The 14,312-nt window shown below is 39.2% G+C and overlaps 1 protein-coding gene across 10 annotated transcripts in view; it reads right to left on the minus strand.

Annotated features, from left to right (window-relative positions):
- The window catches only part of Mfsd8 (major facilitator superfamily domain containing 8), a 31,299-nt gene that overhangs the window by 4,620 nt on the left and 12,367 nt on the right, over positions 1–14,312 (minus strand). For 3 of the 10 annotated variants that reach the window (XR_015665292.1, XR_015665291.1, XR_015665293.1), the window contains 9 exons: positions 14,024–14,168; positions 12,778–12,833; positions 9,920–10,028; positions 6,770–6,904; positions 5,064–5,167; positions 4,732–4,979; positions 3,050–3,252; positions 2,102–2,206; positions 919–1,762 (listed from right to left, as the gene is read on the minus strand). Coding sequence is in view for 5 of the 10 variants with exons in the window: in XM_087626290.1 (XP_087482416.1) it covers positions 2,188–2,206; positions 3,050–3,252; positions 4,732–4,979; positions 5,064–5,167; positions 6,770–6,904; positions 9,920–10,028; positions 12,778–12,833; positions 14,024–14,168 (1,019 nt within the window). In the remaining 5 variants the exon portion in view is untranslated. Of the gene's footprint in view, positions 1–916; positions 3,253–4,731; positions 4,980–5,063; positions 5,168–6,769; positions 6,905–9,919; positions 10,029–12,777; positions 12,834–14,023; positions 14,169–14,312 lie in introns of those variants that run through there. The other 7 variants (XM_087626303.1, XM_087626298.1, XR_015665296.1 and 4 more) reach the window with 6 other exon arrangements.

The following is a 14,312-nucleotide window of genomic DNA, read 5'->3' on the forward strand; positions in this document are numbered from 1 at the left end:
CTCACCCAGACAGACATGGGAACTGAACCAGGGAGGCTGATAAACATACTGGCTGCTGGGCACTCAGACAAAAGATCCATCTGGGCACAGCAAGGCTATGTACCTGCACAGGCCTCTCTGCCTTGGTAGGATGGAATTGGTCAAGAGGGAAAAACTTTGTTAGCACCTCCTACTGAGCTCTGTAGGCACCTTTTGTAAGGAACCTCATTTCACCTACTAAGGTTAGAAGGCATCAGAAACCACCTTGGATCCAAGTTACAGGCAGTTGAAGCTACCATGTTGGTTCTGAGTCGACTATAAAAGCAGTAAGCGCTGTAAACTTCCAAACCACATTAATCTTCTTTCACTTATGCTGAAAATGTCAGCACCCATGAAATGTATATACTGTTCACATTTCCTTTATAATGAGGACTTTGAACTTATTGAGGAATCCAGATTGAATAGGACTTTTCAGTCACTACTCCAGTCACTGTGGACCTGAGAAACCTCCCAAAATGTCTTCCTTCTAGGTTGTTTGTAAGCCCTGCCCTCTGCCTCAGTGCCTTTGCCCTGCCATTTCCCAGTCCACTCATGCTCTTAAACCAAGTTCTGACAAAGCATTACTTTCTTAGAGAAATTGCTTCTCTTCAGGTTGGGTTCTTCTTGTCTATCTTCAAGACAGAGTTTTTCTGTGTAGCTTTGGCTGTCCTAGAACTCCGTAGACCAGGGTGGCCTTGAACTCACAAAGATCCACCTGCCTCTGCCTCCTACTTGTCTATCACCCTTCTCACAGCCAACCATAAGTATCTGTACCAGCTACTAAGTGTCTGAGGTTCCTGATGGAATGTAAACTTAGCATTTACTGCTTAGGTCAAGAACATGGGACTCAGCATGATTCAGGTCCTCTTCATATGTACTGAAAATATGAGAGATTAAAAATGCTTACAGTCTTGCTTTATTTGAAATGAATACTCACAATGCAATAAAGTTACAAATAAATCTTCAACAATAAATGGTAGCCAGATCCAAATAGTAATTTCTCTTCATTAAATTAAAAATCACAAGTTTATTTTATTTTCATAAGAGAAAAGAACTTGTTTTAAATAGGGAAGTATAATGGCTAGAGATGCTTTATGAAGTGACAGTACATTCAAAATAAGGAAATAATCCCTTGTTAGGTTTTCAAAAATAAAGCCACCTTCCTCTTTTACTCTTTTTTTACTCCTTTAATGTACATTATTAACAGTGTTTACCTCTCAGCTGCTTTCCCTGTACCTCTCAGTGCCCTCACTTTGGTGATGAGGTGATGTTAGTCTAATCTCCCAGGAAGCGAGTGCCTTGGTAAAAAAGACAGTGCAGTCATTTTGCTGGGTTGTAGTCTTCTGAACTGCAGTATTAAAATTATAGGGCTGGGAAATGTCTGTCATGTTCTTGCTGAGAACATATATGCTAAGATAAAGCCTTCTTCACTCAGTGCACTCTTAATTTTTTTCCCAACTATTTCTGCAAATCTGAGTCACAAGTGGAAATGGTTCCTCACAGTTAAGCAACTGTTAGTGTTCAGGCCAATTTTCTTGTTCTGAGGAAGTGCAGCAGTCACGAGATAGCCTTGAAGACAAGTGACTTGTATCCTTCATATACATCATGGGTCGGGCTCTTATCTTCAGCTCTAAGCTTGCTGTGAGGCTCTTATCTTCAGCTCTAAGCTTGCTGTGAGGAACTTCTGTGTATTACACAGGAACGTGGAGTGCTCTTGTTCTTTCAGGTTATCATTCTTTTATCTCTGGGCATACCACACAAAGGTGGAATTTAAAGTCAGCAGTGACCCAAAAGAGGAAAGGAAATACAGAACAGCAGGTAAGAGGACAAGAGGACGTCCAGGGCATGACAAAACAAACTGAAGCAAAATGCTGCCATCACGTGGTGCTAATAGCTTCAGCAGACCAGAGTATGAGGTGGAGAATATTATGTTCACACTCAGATTTGAAACCATGATAACAAGACAGGAAAGCACTTCTGCATGTTTTACAGATTCCCGTACACATACCAGTGTTCCATTCACACAGAGGTAGAAACTAGTTTGATCAGTAGTCACCTTTGGCCATTCTGCTTCAAGTCTCACCTGATGAGATGAGACTGCCCGAGAGCAATCATGGTCCAACTTCAGCTCTGCTGCTGTGACTGGGTCTACAGGTAGGTTGCAAACTGCTATTCTTCTCTGTCATTACTGACAAGGGGCATTCAAAGGTCAGAGTTTGCACTAGAGTTTAAAGAACTTGAAAAATAGTAATTTTAAGAATCCACTTGCTATTAGAAACATAAGTTAGTGTTTTTTAAATATGATTATTAATATGAAACTAGCACTTCAGAAGGTAGACCTTCTGAAGGGAGTAAAAACCACCTTGTCTCGTTCACCTTTTTACTCCTCAAACATTAGCATCATGCTTGCTCAGGTTAATTATCAAAATAAAAATAGACAAAGGTTGGGGTTGGGGATTTAGCTCAGTGGTAGAGCGCTTGCCTAGCAAGCGCAAGGCCCTGGGTTCGGTCCCCAGCTCCGAAAAAAAAAAAAAAAAATAGACAAAGGTCAATGTGTGAATTACAAGTTTTGAGGGGGAGGTAATAAACTAGATTCACCCTGGGCAGGAAAGAAAACCTAAAGCCTAATCTGGTTGTGAGCAGGCTGTAACAATTTAAGGCTCATTTTATTTCATTCGGAAGCTTAATAATAATGCATTTTTATCTTAAAAAACTTTCATGAAAAAATATTTTTGTTTAAAAAAATGAAACATTTTTTTAAACTAAATGTTGTGTCTGGTTAATTAATATAGAACTTTGTACAGTTAATATTGAGTGTAGTTTCATACCTACAGACCATTATCCATTCACTGTTGAGTTCATGGGACTCGTTCATGGGACTCCAGTAAGGTATGATATGAAAACAGTTTACCTTTGATAAGGAGATTATGACCGAGAATGTTTTTACACATCCTACTATTCAAAGTCAAATTATTCAATGTTCAGTTGAAGACAGTAGGCAGCAAGTACCCAGCATAGACTGCTAACTTACTCCTGGATCCTCCCATATCTGACAGAAAAGGCAACGAGTCTTTTGTAAACAGCTCCTATTAGCAAGATGGTGAACGCTACTATTCCACACACAAGGCTGACTGCCCATCGTGGGCCCAAGTAAGTGTACACATGGCTGATGAACACAGGCCCAAGAATCCGTGCTGCACTTCCAGAAGTGGTTAACCAGCCCATGTATATACCCTGTAGTGGGAACGACAGGACAACAGATTAATTCAGGTATAGTTATTGTAAAATAAAAACAAACTTGTAATCAATCACCTCTCTCCTCTTTGAAATGTCTCTGAATACAGTAAATAAATGGTATGGTGCTATACGCCTGTACCCTAGTGCATGGGAAGTAGAAGCAGGAGGATCACCAGTTCAGGCTGAATGACAGGACCCTCTCAACTGAAAACAGTTTACCTTTGATAAGAATGTTTTTACACATCCCACTATTCAAAGTCAAGTTATTCAATGTTCAGTTGAAGACAGCAGGCAGCTGTTTTTATGTTTCATGGGCTGAAACAGTGGTTCAATGAATTGGTAGTGTTTCTCTTAAGTTCAAATGCCTGAGTTCAATCCCCAAATCTGAAATTAAGCTGAGCATGTGAAGGTGGATCTATGAGGTCTGGGGCTAGGAATAGGGTAAATATGATAAAAATGCATTGTGTAAATGCTCAATGAAAATACTAAGAACAACAATAAGAATGGGGCATTACACTAGGGTACAGGCCAAGCATGTGCTTGGAATCCCAGAGCTGGCAAGTTAAGAGACAAACAGAATGCTTGGGATTCCCCAGGCAGCAACCTGCATACCAAGTACTGGGCCAGGGAGTGCTGGTATTAGACATGAGAGAGAGAGTGTGTGTGTGTGTGTGTATGTGTGTGTTTTCAGGCCATGTCTCCATTCTCTTAGTCTGCCTTTTAAAGATGACCTTACTGTATAATCTAGGTTTGCCTAAGAGTCACCAGGTGGCATTGGCTGGTCTGAAGTTTGAGATCTTCCTGCTTCTGCTTCAGAAGTGCTGGAATTATAAGCATGTGTTAACTCAGTTTAACTTTTAAAGAGTAAGATTATTTGGAGCCATTTAAATAACTGTCACTAGAAGTGACATAGTTAGCCTCAGCTAAGATGTGTATAATCATGCCCAGCTCAGCCCTTGACATTCCTACTTAGAAATTAATTTTAGCTCAGAGGTAGAGTACTAGCCTAACATGTACAAAGCCTTGGATCCAATCCTAGCACCACAAAACAGTTAAAATACATACAGGTAGATCTCAGTGTAGCACAACAGTGTAAGACTATTATGTTTTCATTCTCTATAATTGTCTAAATCCAACTTGGCTGCCAATTTTGGTTTTCTTCTGTCTACTTTAAGAATGAGTTTTAGAAATTTAAAGTTCAGAGATTTTTTTCAATGAAAATTATTTTGAGCTCATAATTATTGACATCTGAGTTCTGATTTAGCAATACCAAACACATTACAAATTTTGAGGGGGATGAAGATAGAGGTAGAACCTAAGTTTGGACCTGCAAAGAGTAAGAGTGAGCTCCAATCCCTGAGCGTGTCTAAAATTCTACCCCTCCCCCAAAGTCTGCTAAACCAGCTTGTGTAAGAGCAGAACTATAGCAAAAGGAAATGTGGAGCTGCAGTTCACATGGTTGCAGTGCTGGGTTACCTGAGGTTTGGGTCCTAGAACTTTTGAGTATAATGTATAGGACATGACACTGCAGGCTGGATAGCCTATTCCAACTAGCACAGCAGCTGTCAGGAACTGGGCCAGATGAATCACTGGGGTGTATAGGCACCAGGCCTGTTCAATTGGGCATCCAGTTGGCTGTTCACTGTGATCTTCTCTTGGAGAATTCCAAAGATCAATAATAATTTCCCCAAATGTAGTATTAGGGGTTGAGCTGTTATGTAAATCTGTATGATAAAGACAGGACAAGGTGTCACTTGCTACTTCTAAAGAATGCAGGGGTTAGTGCTAAAGAATTGAAATCACCATACCTTCCCACTGTATTTTGGGAAACTGATTTCCCCAGGGTAACAAGATAAAGAAGCCGACCCATACAACCACGAATCCTCCCAGGAGAATAGCACGCTCGCCAATCCTGTGAAACAGAAACTCTGTTTTTGAAATGAAATGTGAATGCGCAATTCCATTACTGTAACTAAAATATTTAAGTGAGATTATTATACAGTTTATTATATTTATGAATTACTGTAAGGCTACATAGAAGAATACCCTACTAAAAGCAACCACACTAGTCATGGAAGTGTACACTGTAGCCCCAGCATGCAGATACAGGTCAGGAAGACTGGTAGGGAGTTAAGGCCAGCCTGAGCTACATTGTGAAACCCTGTCTTAGAAAAAAAATAGACTTCTCTAATAAACTGATTTCAGACTAGGGGGATGTATTTATCTTTTGCTATAGAAATTAGAGCTTGTCAGTGACTATTGGGGAAAGAGACTCACAGCCAGTGTGAAAAATATTCCTACCTATTTATGCTTATGCTCATTTTCAACCAATAGTTTAAGAATAAACCATTAAAGCTGCTCATGAGCTAACAACTTGGGTTCGTATGTAAGACCAGCTGGGATATATAGCTCAGTGGTAGAGTGCTTGCCTAGCTTGCATGAAGCCCTGGTTCAGTTCTCAGCACCCAGAAAGAAAAATAAACTACATGACTGAATTCAATTTATACATGCACTCCCATACTCCTCACACACTGGGTTCCTAATAGTTACTTTCATAAAATTATTCTTTTTAAAAAATGTTATCTAGAGGATGGGAAGTGGTAGAATATTCACCTAGCATATTTGAGGCCCTAAGTTCAACTCCCAACACCATGCACACAAAAAGTTATGTGATCAAATAACTTTAAGAAATGATAATTGTATTTGCCATGGTGAGGATAGAGTGTTTATAAGCTGAAGACCTAATCAGAAGTTCTAAACTATGTGTGCCTATAATCCCAGTGCCTGGGCAATAGAGGCAGGGGCATCAGGAGTTCAAGGTTAGCCAGGGTACATGAGACCCAGACTCATACACACACACACACACACACACACACACACACACACACACACACACACACACACACACACACACACACTCTGTAAATTCAGTAATTCAGTCTGTTTTTTGAGACATAGTCTCAATATATAGCAGGTAGGGACTCATGGTCCTCTTGTCTCAGCCATCAGTAGAGGCTTTAATAACCAGAATTTCCCAAACTTCATTCATTCAATCTAGCAAGACAATGTTTTATGAAATACACTTTACGTAATATACATTAGAAAGTATATAACAATAGATTAATATACAGTTATTTACTTGGTAAGACATTGTGCTTTATCAAAGTGATGCCAAATAATTTTCAGAAAAGTTTACATTGTTTTGCAAACTTTGAAAAACTATAATGCAGCCAAGCATGGTAGTATATGCCCTTAAGCCCTGCACTCAAAAGGCAGAGGTAGGCCAGCATGAATTCCAGGCTAGTCTGGTCTATAGGTCTATGCAGTGAATTCCAGGCTAGCCAAGGACTAAGACCCTGTCTTAGCAAAAAAGGAAAAACAAAACAAACTAACACATGAGAAAAAAACTTTAAAGTTACTTTACTAGCACATTCATTCATATTATCCTGCTTCGTGTATTTTTATTTTCAAAAAAAAAAAAGATTTAAAGAGAAAGTAAAAGCATATAACTTACTTTTTGGAAAGTAATTTAACACCCATGAAAACAAGAACTGCCTCAACTCCAAAAGCAACAAGGATTATTCCATTATAGAGCACAGCCTGCTCCTGGGTCCAGGCGTACATGTCCATCGTTAATGGAGTGAGGATTCTAAGACGAGAAGGCCATGCTGATGTAAAAGGCATTCATTAACTAAGAATTATTAATATAAACATTAATAATAACACCTTTAAGAATATGCAGCCGTTTAATTTCAGCTACACTGCAGAGGACTTGCAAGTGGAAGAAAACATAAATCAATTATACCCTACCCTCCCAGCAGTGACCCTCAGCTACACTACGAAACTGATCGTTATTCTTGGTGGTGCTTTTAGCTTTAAAGGAGGGACTCTAGATGACTGAGTAGCTTCTCTGTGGGACATTCCATCTACAGAGGGACCGCTATTCCTTTTAAGGAGCCTGTACAAAGGGAAAATGAGAAATGTATTTCAGTTTTACTGGGAGTATACTTTCTAGATATTCACCCCTTGTTATTAAAGTGTGCACGTCACCAGCAAGGTCGCACTATGACATTGTCACTGGAGGTGTCTTCCTACTCAGTGCACCTCTTCCTCCTCCCTATGAATGCCTCTGCCGTCTCTATATTCAACAAAACAATTTATATTTTAAACATTTTATTAAGAATATAGTATATTAACCTTTGAATTCAGATGAGCTGATACAGAAAGCAGACGCATGTTTTCTCCAAGGGCTACACAGTTAACATGTACTTAGCAATTCCTCTCAGGTACAGAACCCAAGAACAAAAGGCCAGAACTCAAGCAGACCCTGCACAGCAGCATCACTCCATATAGCTGCACTGTGCCAACAGAGCTCTCAGCAGCACATGAAGAGCAGCTAAAAGTAGCTGGCACCTGCCGTCAAAAGTTATGAAAGTCTGATACACCATAACATGAAGAACCCTAAACACCCCACACTCGATGAAGTGAGATGTGGAAAATCAAATTATTGCCTGATGTAAATTCTATGAGGCACATTATGTGGGTCATTAGGAGCTGGGGGAAGACACAGGAAGGAACTGTGAAAGGGTAAACAGCTGTTTGGGATGACGGTAAGGTTCTTGTCATGGGTTCACGAAGTTGTGACCAAAATTTTTTTTTCTTCGAAGTTGTGACCATACTTTTTTTTTCTTTAAAGATTATTTATAAGTACACTGTAGCTGTCTTCAGACACACCAGAAGAGGGCATCAGCTCTCATTACAGGTGGTTGTGAGCCACCATGTGGTTGCTGGGATTTGAACTCAGGACCTCTGGAAGAGCAGTAAGTGCTCTTAACCACTGAGCCATCTCTCCAACCCAGTTGTGATCATACTTAATGCCACTGTATTCAACATTTCAGAAACAATTTGGAAAGATGGCTCAGAGGTTAAGAGAAATTGCTGGGGAGGGGAACACCCATAAAGAAGGGAAGGGGGAGGGGTTAGGGGGATGTTGGCCTGGAAACCAGGAAGGGGAATAACAATTGAAATGTAAATAAGAAATACTCAAGTTAATAAAGATGGAGAAAAACATTGCTGCTCTTACAGAAGACCCAGGTTTGGTTGTAAGGGTCACGGGGTGGTTCATAACCATCTGTGATTCCATTTTCAGGGGACTGATGCTCTTTTTTTGACCTCTGTTAGCATCATGCACACGCATGGTACACATATATACATGCAGGCAAAACACATAACACATTTTAAAAAATATAAATCTAAAAAATTTTTAAACCAATTAAAATACTGGGCCAGGTTGTACAGGTTTATAAGTCCTGTAGGAGGCTTTTTATAGAAGGCTGGGTTAGGAGGAACCCAAATATAAGGCCTGTCTAGAGTACCAAGTGAGTTCAAGGACAAGTTGAACAACTTAGTGAGAATTTGTCTCAAAATAAAAAGTGAGCAGATTGAGGGTGTAGCCCAGTAGTAAAGCATTTGCCTGGCTTACTGGAGACCCTAAATTCAATCTCCAGTATTAGAGGGAAAGGTTAATGTGGTTAAGTTTTATGTGCTGTGTATTCTGAATTAAAAACTTTCCCTAAGATGAATTGTGATTTTCATGTGGATGAATAATTTTGAAAATACATACACCAAGCACATCTGTATGTATTAACACAAGAATGTTACAGTGTATAGAAAAAAACAAGTTGTTAAGGTAACATTATATTACAGCTTATGCAAATGTAATATATTCTTCCCCTTCCTGGTTGAAAAACATAAAAGTGCCTTTTTGCAGGGGTGTCTGTGTATGTGTGTGTGTGTGTTTATGTATGTGTATGTATAATGCATTTGGCACTGAATTATTTACAGAATCTAATTTTATACATATACTTTTCTTTCTTGAAAGGGTCATGTGATTTTTATAAAGGATGAGTGAGTTATAATTCTTGATCAAGAATTAAATGTAGCTATATTGACAGACTTAGTGTTAATTATGTTATGATAATTTATATACATTTTTATTTAAATTGGCTATGGTGGCACATCCGTTTAATCCCAGAACTTGAGAGGAAGAGACAGGTCTCTGTAAGTTCAATGCCAGCCTAGTCTTCATCAAGACTTCAGTCTTGTCTCAAAAAAAAAAAAAAGAAAGAAAGAAAGAAACAAAGAAGGAAAGAAGGAGAGGAAGAAAGGAAGGAAGAAAGAACACTGCTCTTTCTTCTAGAGGTCCTGAGTTCAAATCCCAGCAACAACATGGTGGCTCACAACCATGTGTAATGAGATCTGATGCCCTCTTCTGGTGTGTCTGAAGACAGCTACAGTGTACTTATACATAAATAAATAAATCTTTAGAAAGGAAGGAAGAGAGACAAAATAAAACAGAAATCTTATTTAAGAAAACTGTGCCTTACATAATTTTTGCTTGTTTGGATGGCTTTTGTTTTTTTTTTTTTCTAGACAGTTTCTCTGTGTAGCCCTGGATGTCCTGAAACTCACTCTATAGCCCAGGCTGGCCTGAAACTTAAGAGATCTGCCTGCCTCTGCCTCCTGAGTGCTGAAATCAAAGGTGTGCACCACTATTGCTTGGCTCTTACATAAATTTTTAAAAACAAAATCTATGATTAAGAGTGCACTAAGAAACGTTAATTACTAAGTAATCTGATTTAAATAAAGATAGAATAAAACTTACGTTTCATAAACAGCAAAGATAAACAAAACCACAAAAAACACAATATTGGTGGCCACAACAGCAACTTGATCAATACTTCCTTCAGGAATCTGAAGTTCATCTGCATTTTCTATAAACAGAAGAAGAGTAGTATTAGCTATATATTTAATTTCCTCATGGTGATAAAGTAATAGGAAATTCTTAGCCTGGAGTGGTGGCTCACACCTGTAATCAAAGGACTGGGGAGGCAGAGGTGGATGGGGTCTGTAGGGGGTTGGGATAGGAGTGTGTGTGTATGTGTGTTGGGGGGGGTGTGTGTGTGTGCGGGGAACAGGGCTCAAAGAGTAAGCAGTCTTCAGTGGTATCTAAAGTAATGTGGCCAATCTTCAGGAAGCACACTGGAGTCCACTGTGCAGGAATTACTCAGGCGAGCTATGTTGCTGTCTCCCAATCCAAGCATGCATTTTATAGACTTCATGAAACATGCATCTGCTTTCAGTTCCAGGTACCAATTTTCCTACTTTATCTAAATCTTAAACTTACAATGATTTTGTTAAGTTCTAACAGTAGTTCATTAAACCAGTTCCTGGGCTGGAGAGATGGCTCAGAGGTTAAGAACACTGTCTGCTTTTCCAGAGGTCCTGAGTTCAATTCCCAGCAATCACATGGCGACTCACAACCATCTGTCATGGGATCTGATGCCCTCTTCTGGTGTGTCTAAGACAACTACAGTGTACTCATATACATAAAAAACATAAATCTTTAAAAAAAACAGTTCCAAGTTCTTTGGTTCATCTCAATGGCTTTTTATTTCAACACTATATGGAATTACTGCTAGTAAAAGTCTTTTGAGACCAGCGAGATGGCTCACTGGTAAATCTACCAAGTGGGATCTGGAGTTTGATTCCCTAGATCTATGTGATAAGAGTAGATTCCCATAGTATAGCATGTCGTATACACAAAATAAACATAATTTTAAAATATTCCCTGTCGTTAAAAAAAAACACGTTATGTTAGACTTGTGAGGACGAGATGGGTCAGCAGGGGTGGCAGGCAGATCATAGATGGGTGGAAATGAGGGTAGTCAGTATATGTTGTATACATATATTAAACTATCTAAGAATATGAATTAAACGTTATGTTAATGCCAGAATTAGTGCTATACACTGTTATTCCTTATACTCAGGGGGCTTAAGCATCAGAATCAGGAGTTGAAGGCCAGCCTGAGCTATATGACCTATCTCAAAAATAAAAATCATTTGTATCTTTGCATGGCAGTAGCCTTAGAGGGCAAAGCACAGTTTCTCACCTTGAACTGTGCAATTAAGTCGTGTACTGAGTACAGACCATTCCTGACACAGCTTCAAAGTCACACACATAGCCATAGAAATCCAAGGGTACAGCCAGCACTGGTTGCTGTAGGAACCTTGGAAATGTATCACAGGCTAAAGAAGTTAACTAAATGCCCTAATTACAAGAATTTTAAAGACTACTTCAATATATTGAGCCAACATTTAAGTTAAATTAAATGATTTGTATGTATATCAGTCTTTTGCCTGCATGTAAGTATATACTTAGTGCTCACAGAGTTCTGAGAGGGCTTCAGAGCCCCTGGAACTGGAGGTACAGACAGTTATGAGCCACCATATGGGTACTGGGAACTGAACCCGGGTCTTCTGCAAGAGCAGTAAGTGCTGTTAACTGCAGAGCCATCACTCTAGCCCACCCCCAATTTTATGGAATTAGAAATTACAATCCCACTCAATGAAAACCTATTTAAATGTGACTACCTTTAAATTTAAAAAAAAAATCAAATGAGTTTTTACCACATACATTTTATCAAGATATTTACTGAAATATTAAAGTGATTTTATATGAAAGTATTTAGTAAAATTATACTTTGCTTTTGTATAACTTATAATGTCACTAAGTAAGTACCAACTGGCATTTTTTCTTATGGTTGAAGACCACAACCAGTAATGAAATGACAATTTGTTAAGTAAAATATTCCTACTCACCAGATTGAGAACTTCTAAATAAGCCCGAAAAACAGTATAAAGAACTGGGTTGTGAAGATTAGTGAAGTGTCTGCTGTGCAAGCATGAAGATCTGAGTTCAGTCCCCAGTGTCCACATGAAATTCAGGTGTGGGGGTGCTAACCCTGCACTGGGGACAGAGACAGGTGGACTTTGTGGGCTCACTAGCCAACCATTCTATCGGAAATGGCAAGCTTTAGTTAGTGAGGGACTCCAACTTAGAAGGTAAGGTGGAGAGCAAACAAGGCAAACATCTGATGTAGACCTCTGACCTCTGTGTAAACCCACATGGGTAAATGCATCTGCACACATACAGGCTTGCATACACCACATACCACAAAATAATTTAAATATAATAACTGAATGTCTACTATTGTGAATAAGGTACTGGGAACTGCTGGAAGCCAGGTGTAGTACAACTGTGACCTCAGTACTCACAAGGCTGAGGCAAAAGGAGCTCAAGTTATAGGCCAGCTTTGCTCTCAAGCATGTCATTTCTGTCAGCCTGAGCTACATACTGACACACTGTTTCAAAACAACAACAAAAACTGCTTGAGACAGAACCTGTACCAGAGTCACCAGAAGCACGGCAAGGAATACAAGGGTTTTAGGACAGCAGCTCTTTGAAATACACAAGTGATCTTTAGCAATGCCTTTAGTCTCGCCAATGATAAGCACCACCTAACAGATAGGCATAGGTTTGTTAAGTAAATTAATGTATATTTCTTTTACCTTTGAAAGTATTCCCCAGTCACCCATGCACTTTGCTGAGAAGCAAAAGCCATGTGAATACCAAGCAAACAGAATAGGATACTCAGGCGGTGCCACATGGGCTAACAGTACCTTCTGGAACATTGACACTCTTACACTGACGTCCCAAGTCATCCACACGATGCTCTCTTAAAAAGAACAGCACGAGTATTAACAAGACCTTAATTCAGACGCAGATTGCTTATCAGCATCCTGTCTGTTCCATATCCACAGTTTCTAATAGGATTATTAATGATTTACTAATAAGTGTAACCAATAAAACTAAAATTATTTTTTTCAGAACTGGGCATAGGGATTTATATATGCAAGCATTGAGCTTTAGATGCAGTGTGAACCCAGCTGTCAACACCTGGATCAGGCCATCCTCTGGCCTCACTCTCCTGATCAGGAAGACCACATATCATCAAGATATTTTCAAAATGTTTAGAAGCATACACGATTTACCTTAGAACATATCTGAAGTTTTCAATATTTTAAAAATTAGAATGAAGCACTCTAAAAAATGTATAACGTAGCAATGCTAGTTTGAGAACATATACCTATAATCCCAACACTTCAGAGGCAAAGGCAAGAAAAGCCTAAGTTCTCAGGCAGCCTTGGCCACATAATAAAATATTAAAAACTAAAAACAAGAAATAGAAGAAAATGAAATACCATTTCCATACTTAGAAACTTATAGTAGTAAATCAAGAATAGACCTTCTTGATTGTGTTTGTCCCTAATCTCTTATCACTGCGATTGCAAATATACCATACTTAGCTGATCAAAAACTATGAACCCATCAGCAGAGAACAAAACAAACATAAAGTATTCACAGGCCTCAGAGCACCGACCTCTCATCTCAGCTACCTGGAAGGTAATGCAGGAGATTGCAAATTGACTGCCTGGCAGTCACAGGGTTAGGCAACTTAACAGGACACTATACAAATAAAACGTAAAAAGTAAAAATGGCTAGAGAGGAGCTTCAGAGCTAAAAGCACTTGCTGCTCTTGCAGAGGACCCAGGCTTACTTCCTAAACCTAACTGTGCCACTCCAGTTCCATGTGACCTAATTCTCCCTCTGGTTCCTGAAGGCACCTGCATGCATGTAGTTCACATAGATACAAGAGGGCAAACGCTAAAAAACATAAAAGTAAACATAAAGGGGCCTGGGGGTACAGAGTAGTGGTAGAGGGCTTGTAGAGCATGTGTGAGGGACAAGGTTCAATATCCAGTACTGCATACACAAAAAGACTTCATAGGAATTATCCTTCAGTAATGACAAGGCTTGTTAACTTTTGGAATCTACAAACACAGCTTATCGTTTCTACATAGTTACCTTAATATAAAAAGAATCAGAATAATGTTTAGAATTCCCAGGAAGGATGCAAGTAAAACTGGAGCTGTGTACATGTTGATCTGAAGCTTGATGATGTCCCATGCCACACCCTTTTCTCCAATGAGTGCAAAGCAAGTCTGAAAAACTAATAAAGAAATGTGTGTACAAGTAAGTTTTGCTGTGGCAGCCAAAAGCCAAAAGCTATAAAAGATGCTTACTGCAGACTGCTAGTACACAGGAGCGTATGTATAAAGGAATCTCAACTGGACTGAATAGAACTGGCTCTTGA

The sequence above is a fragment of the Rattus norvegicus genome, chromosome 2 (assembly GCF_021556685.1).
Source record: "Rattus norvegicus strain SHRSP/BbbUtx chromosome 2, alternate assembly SHRSP_T2T, whole genome shotgun sequence".
Classification (NCBI taxonomy): domain Eukaryota; kingdom Metazoa; phylum Chordata; class Mammalia; order Rodentia; family Muridae; genus Rattus; species Rattus norvegicus.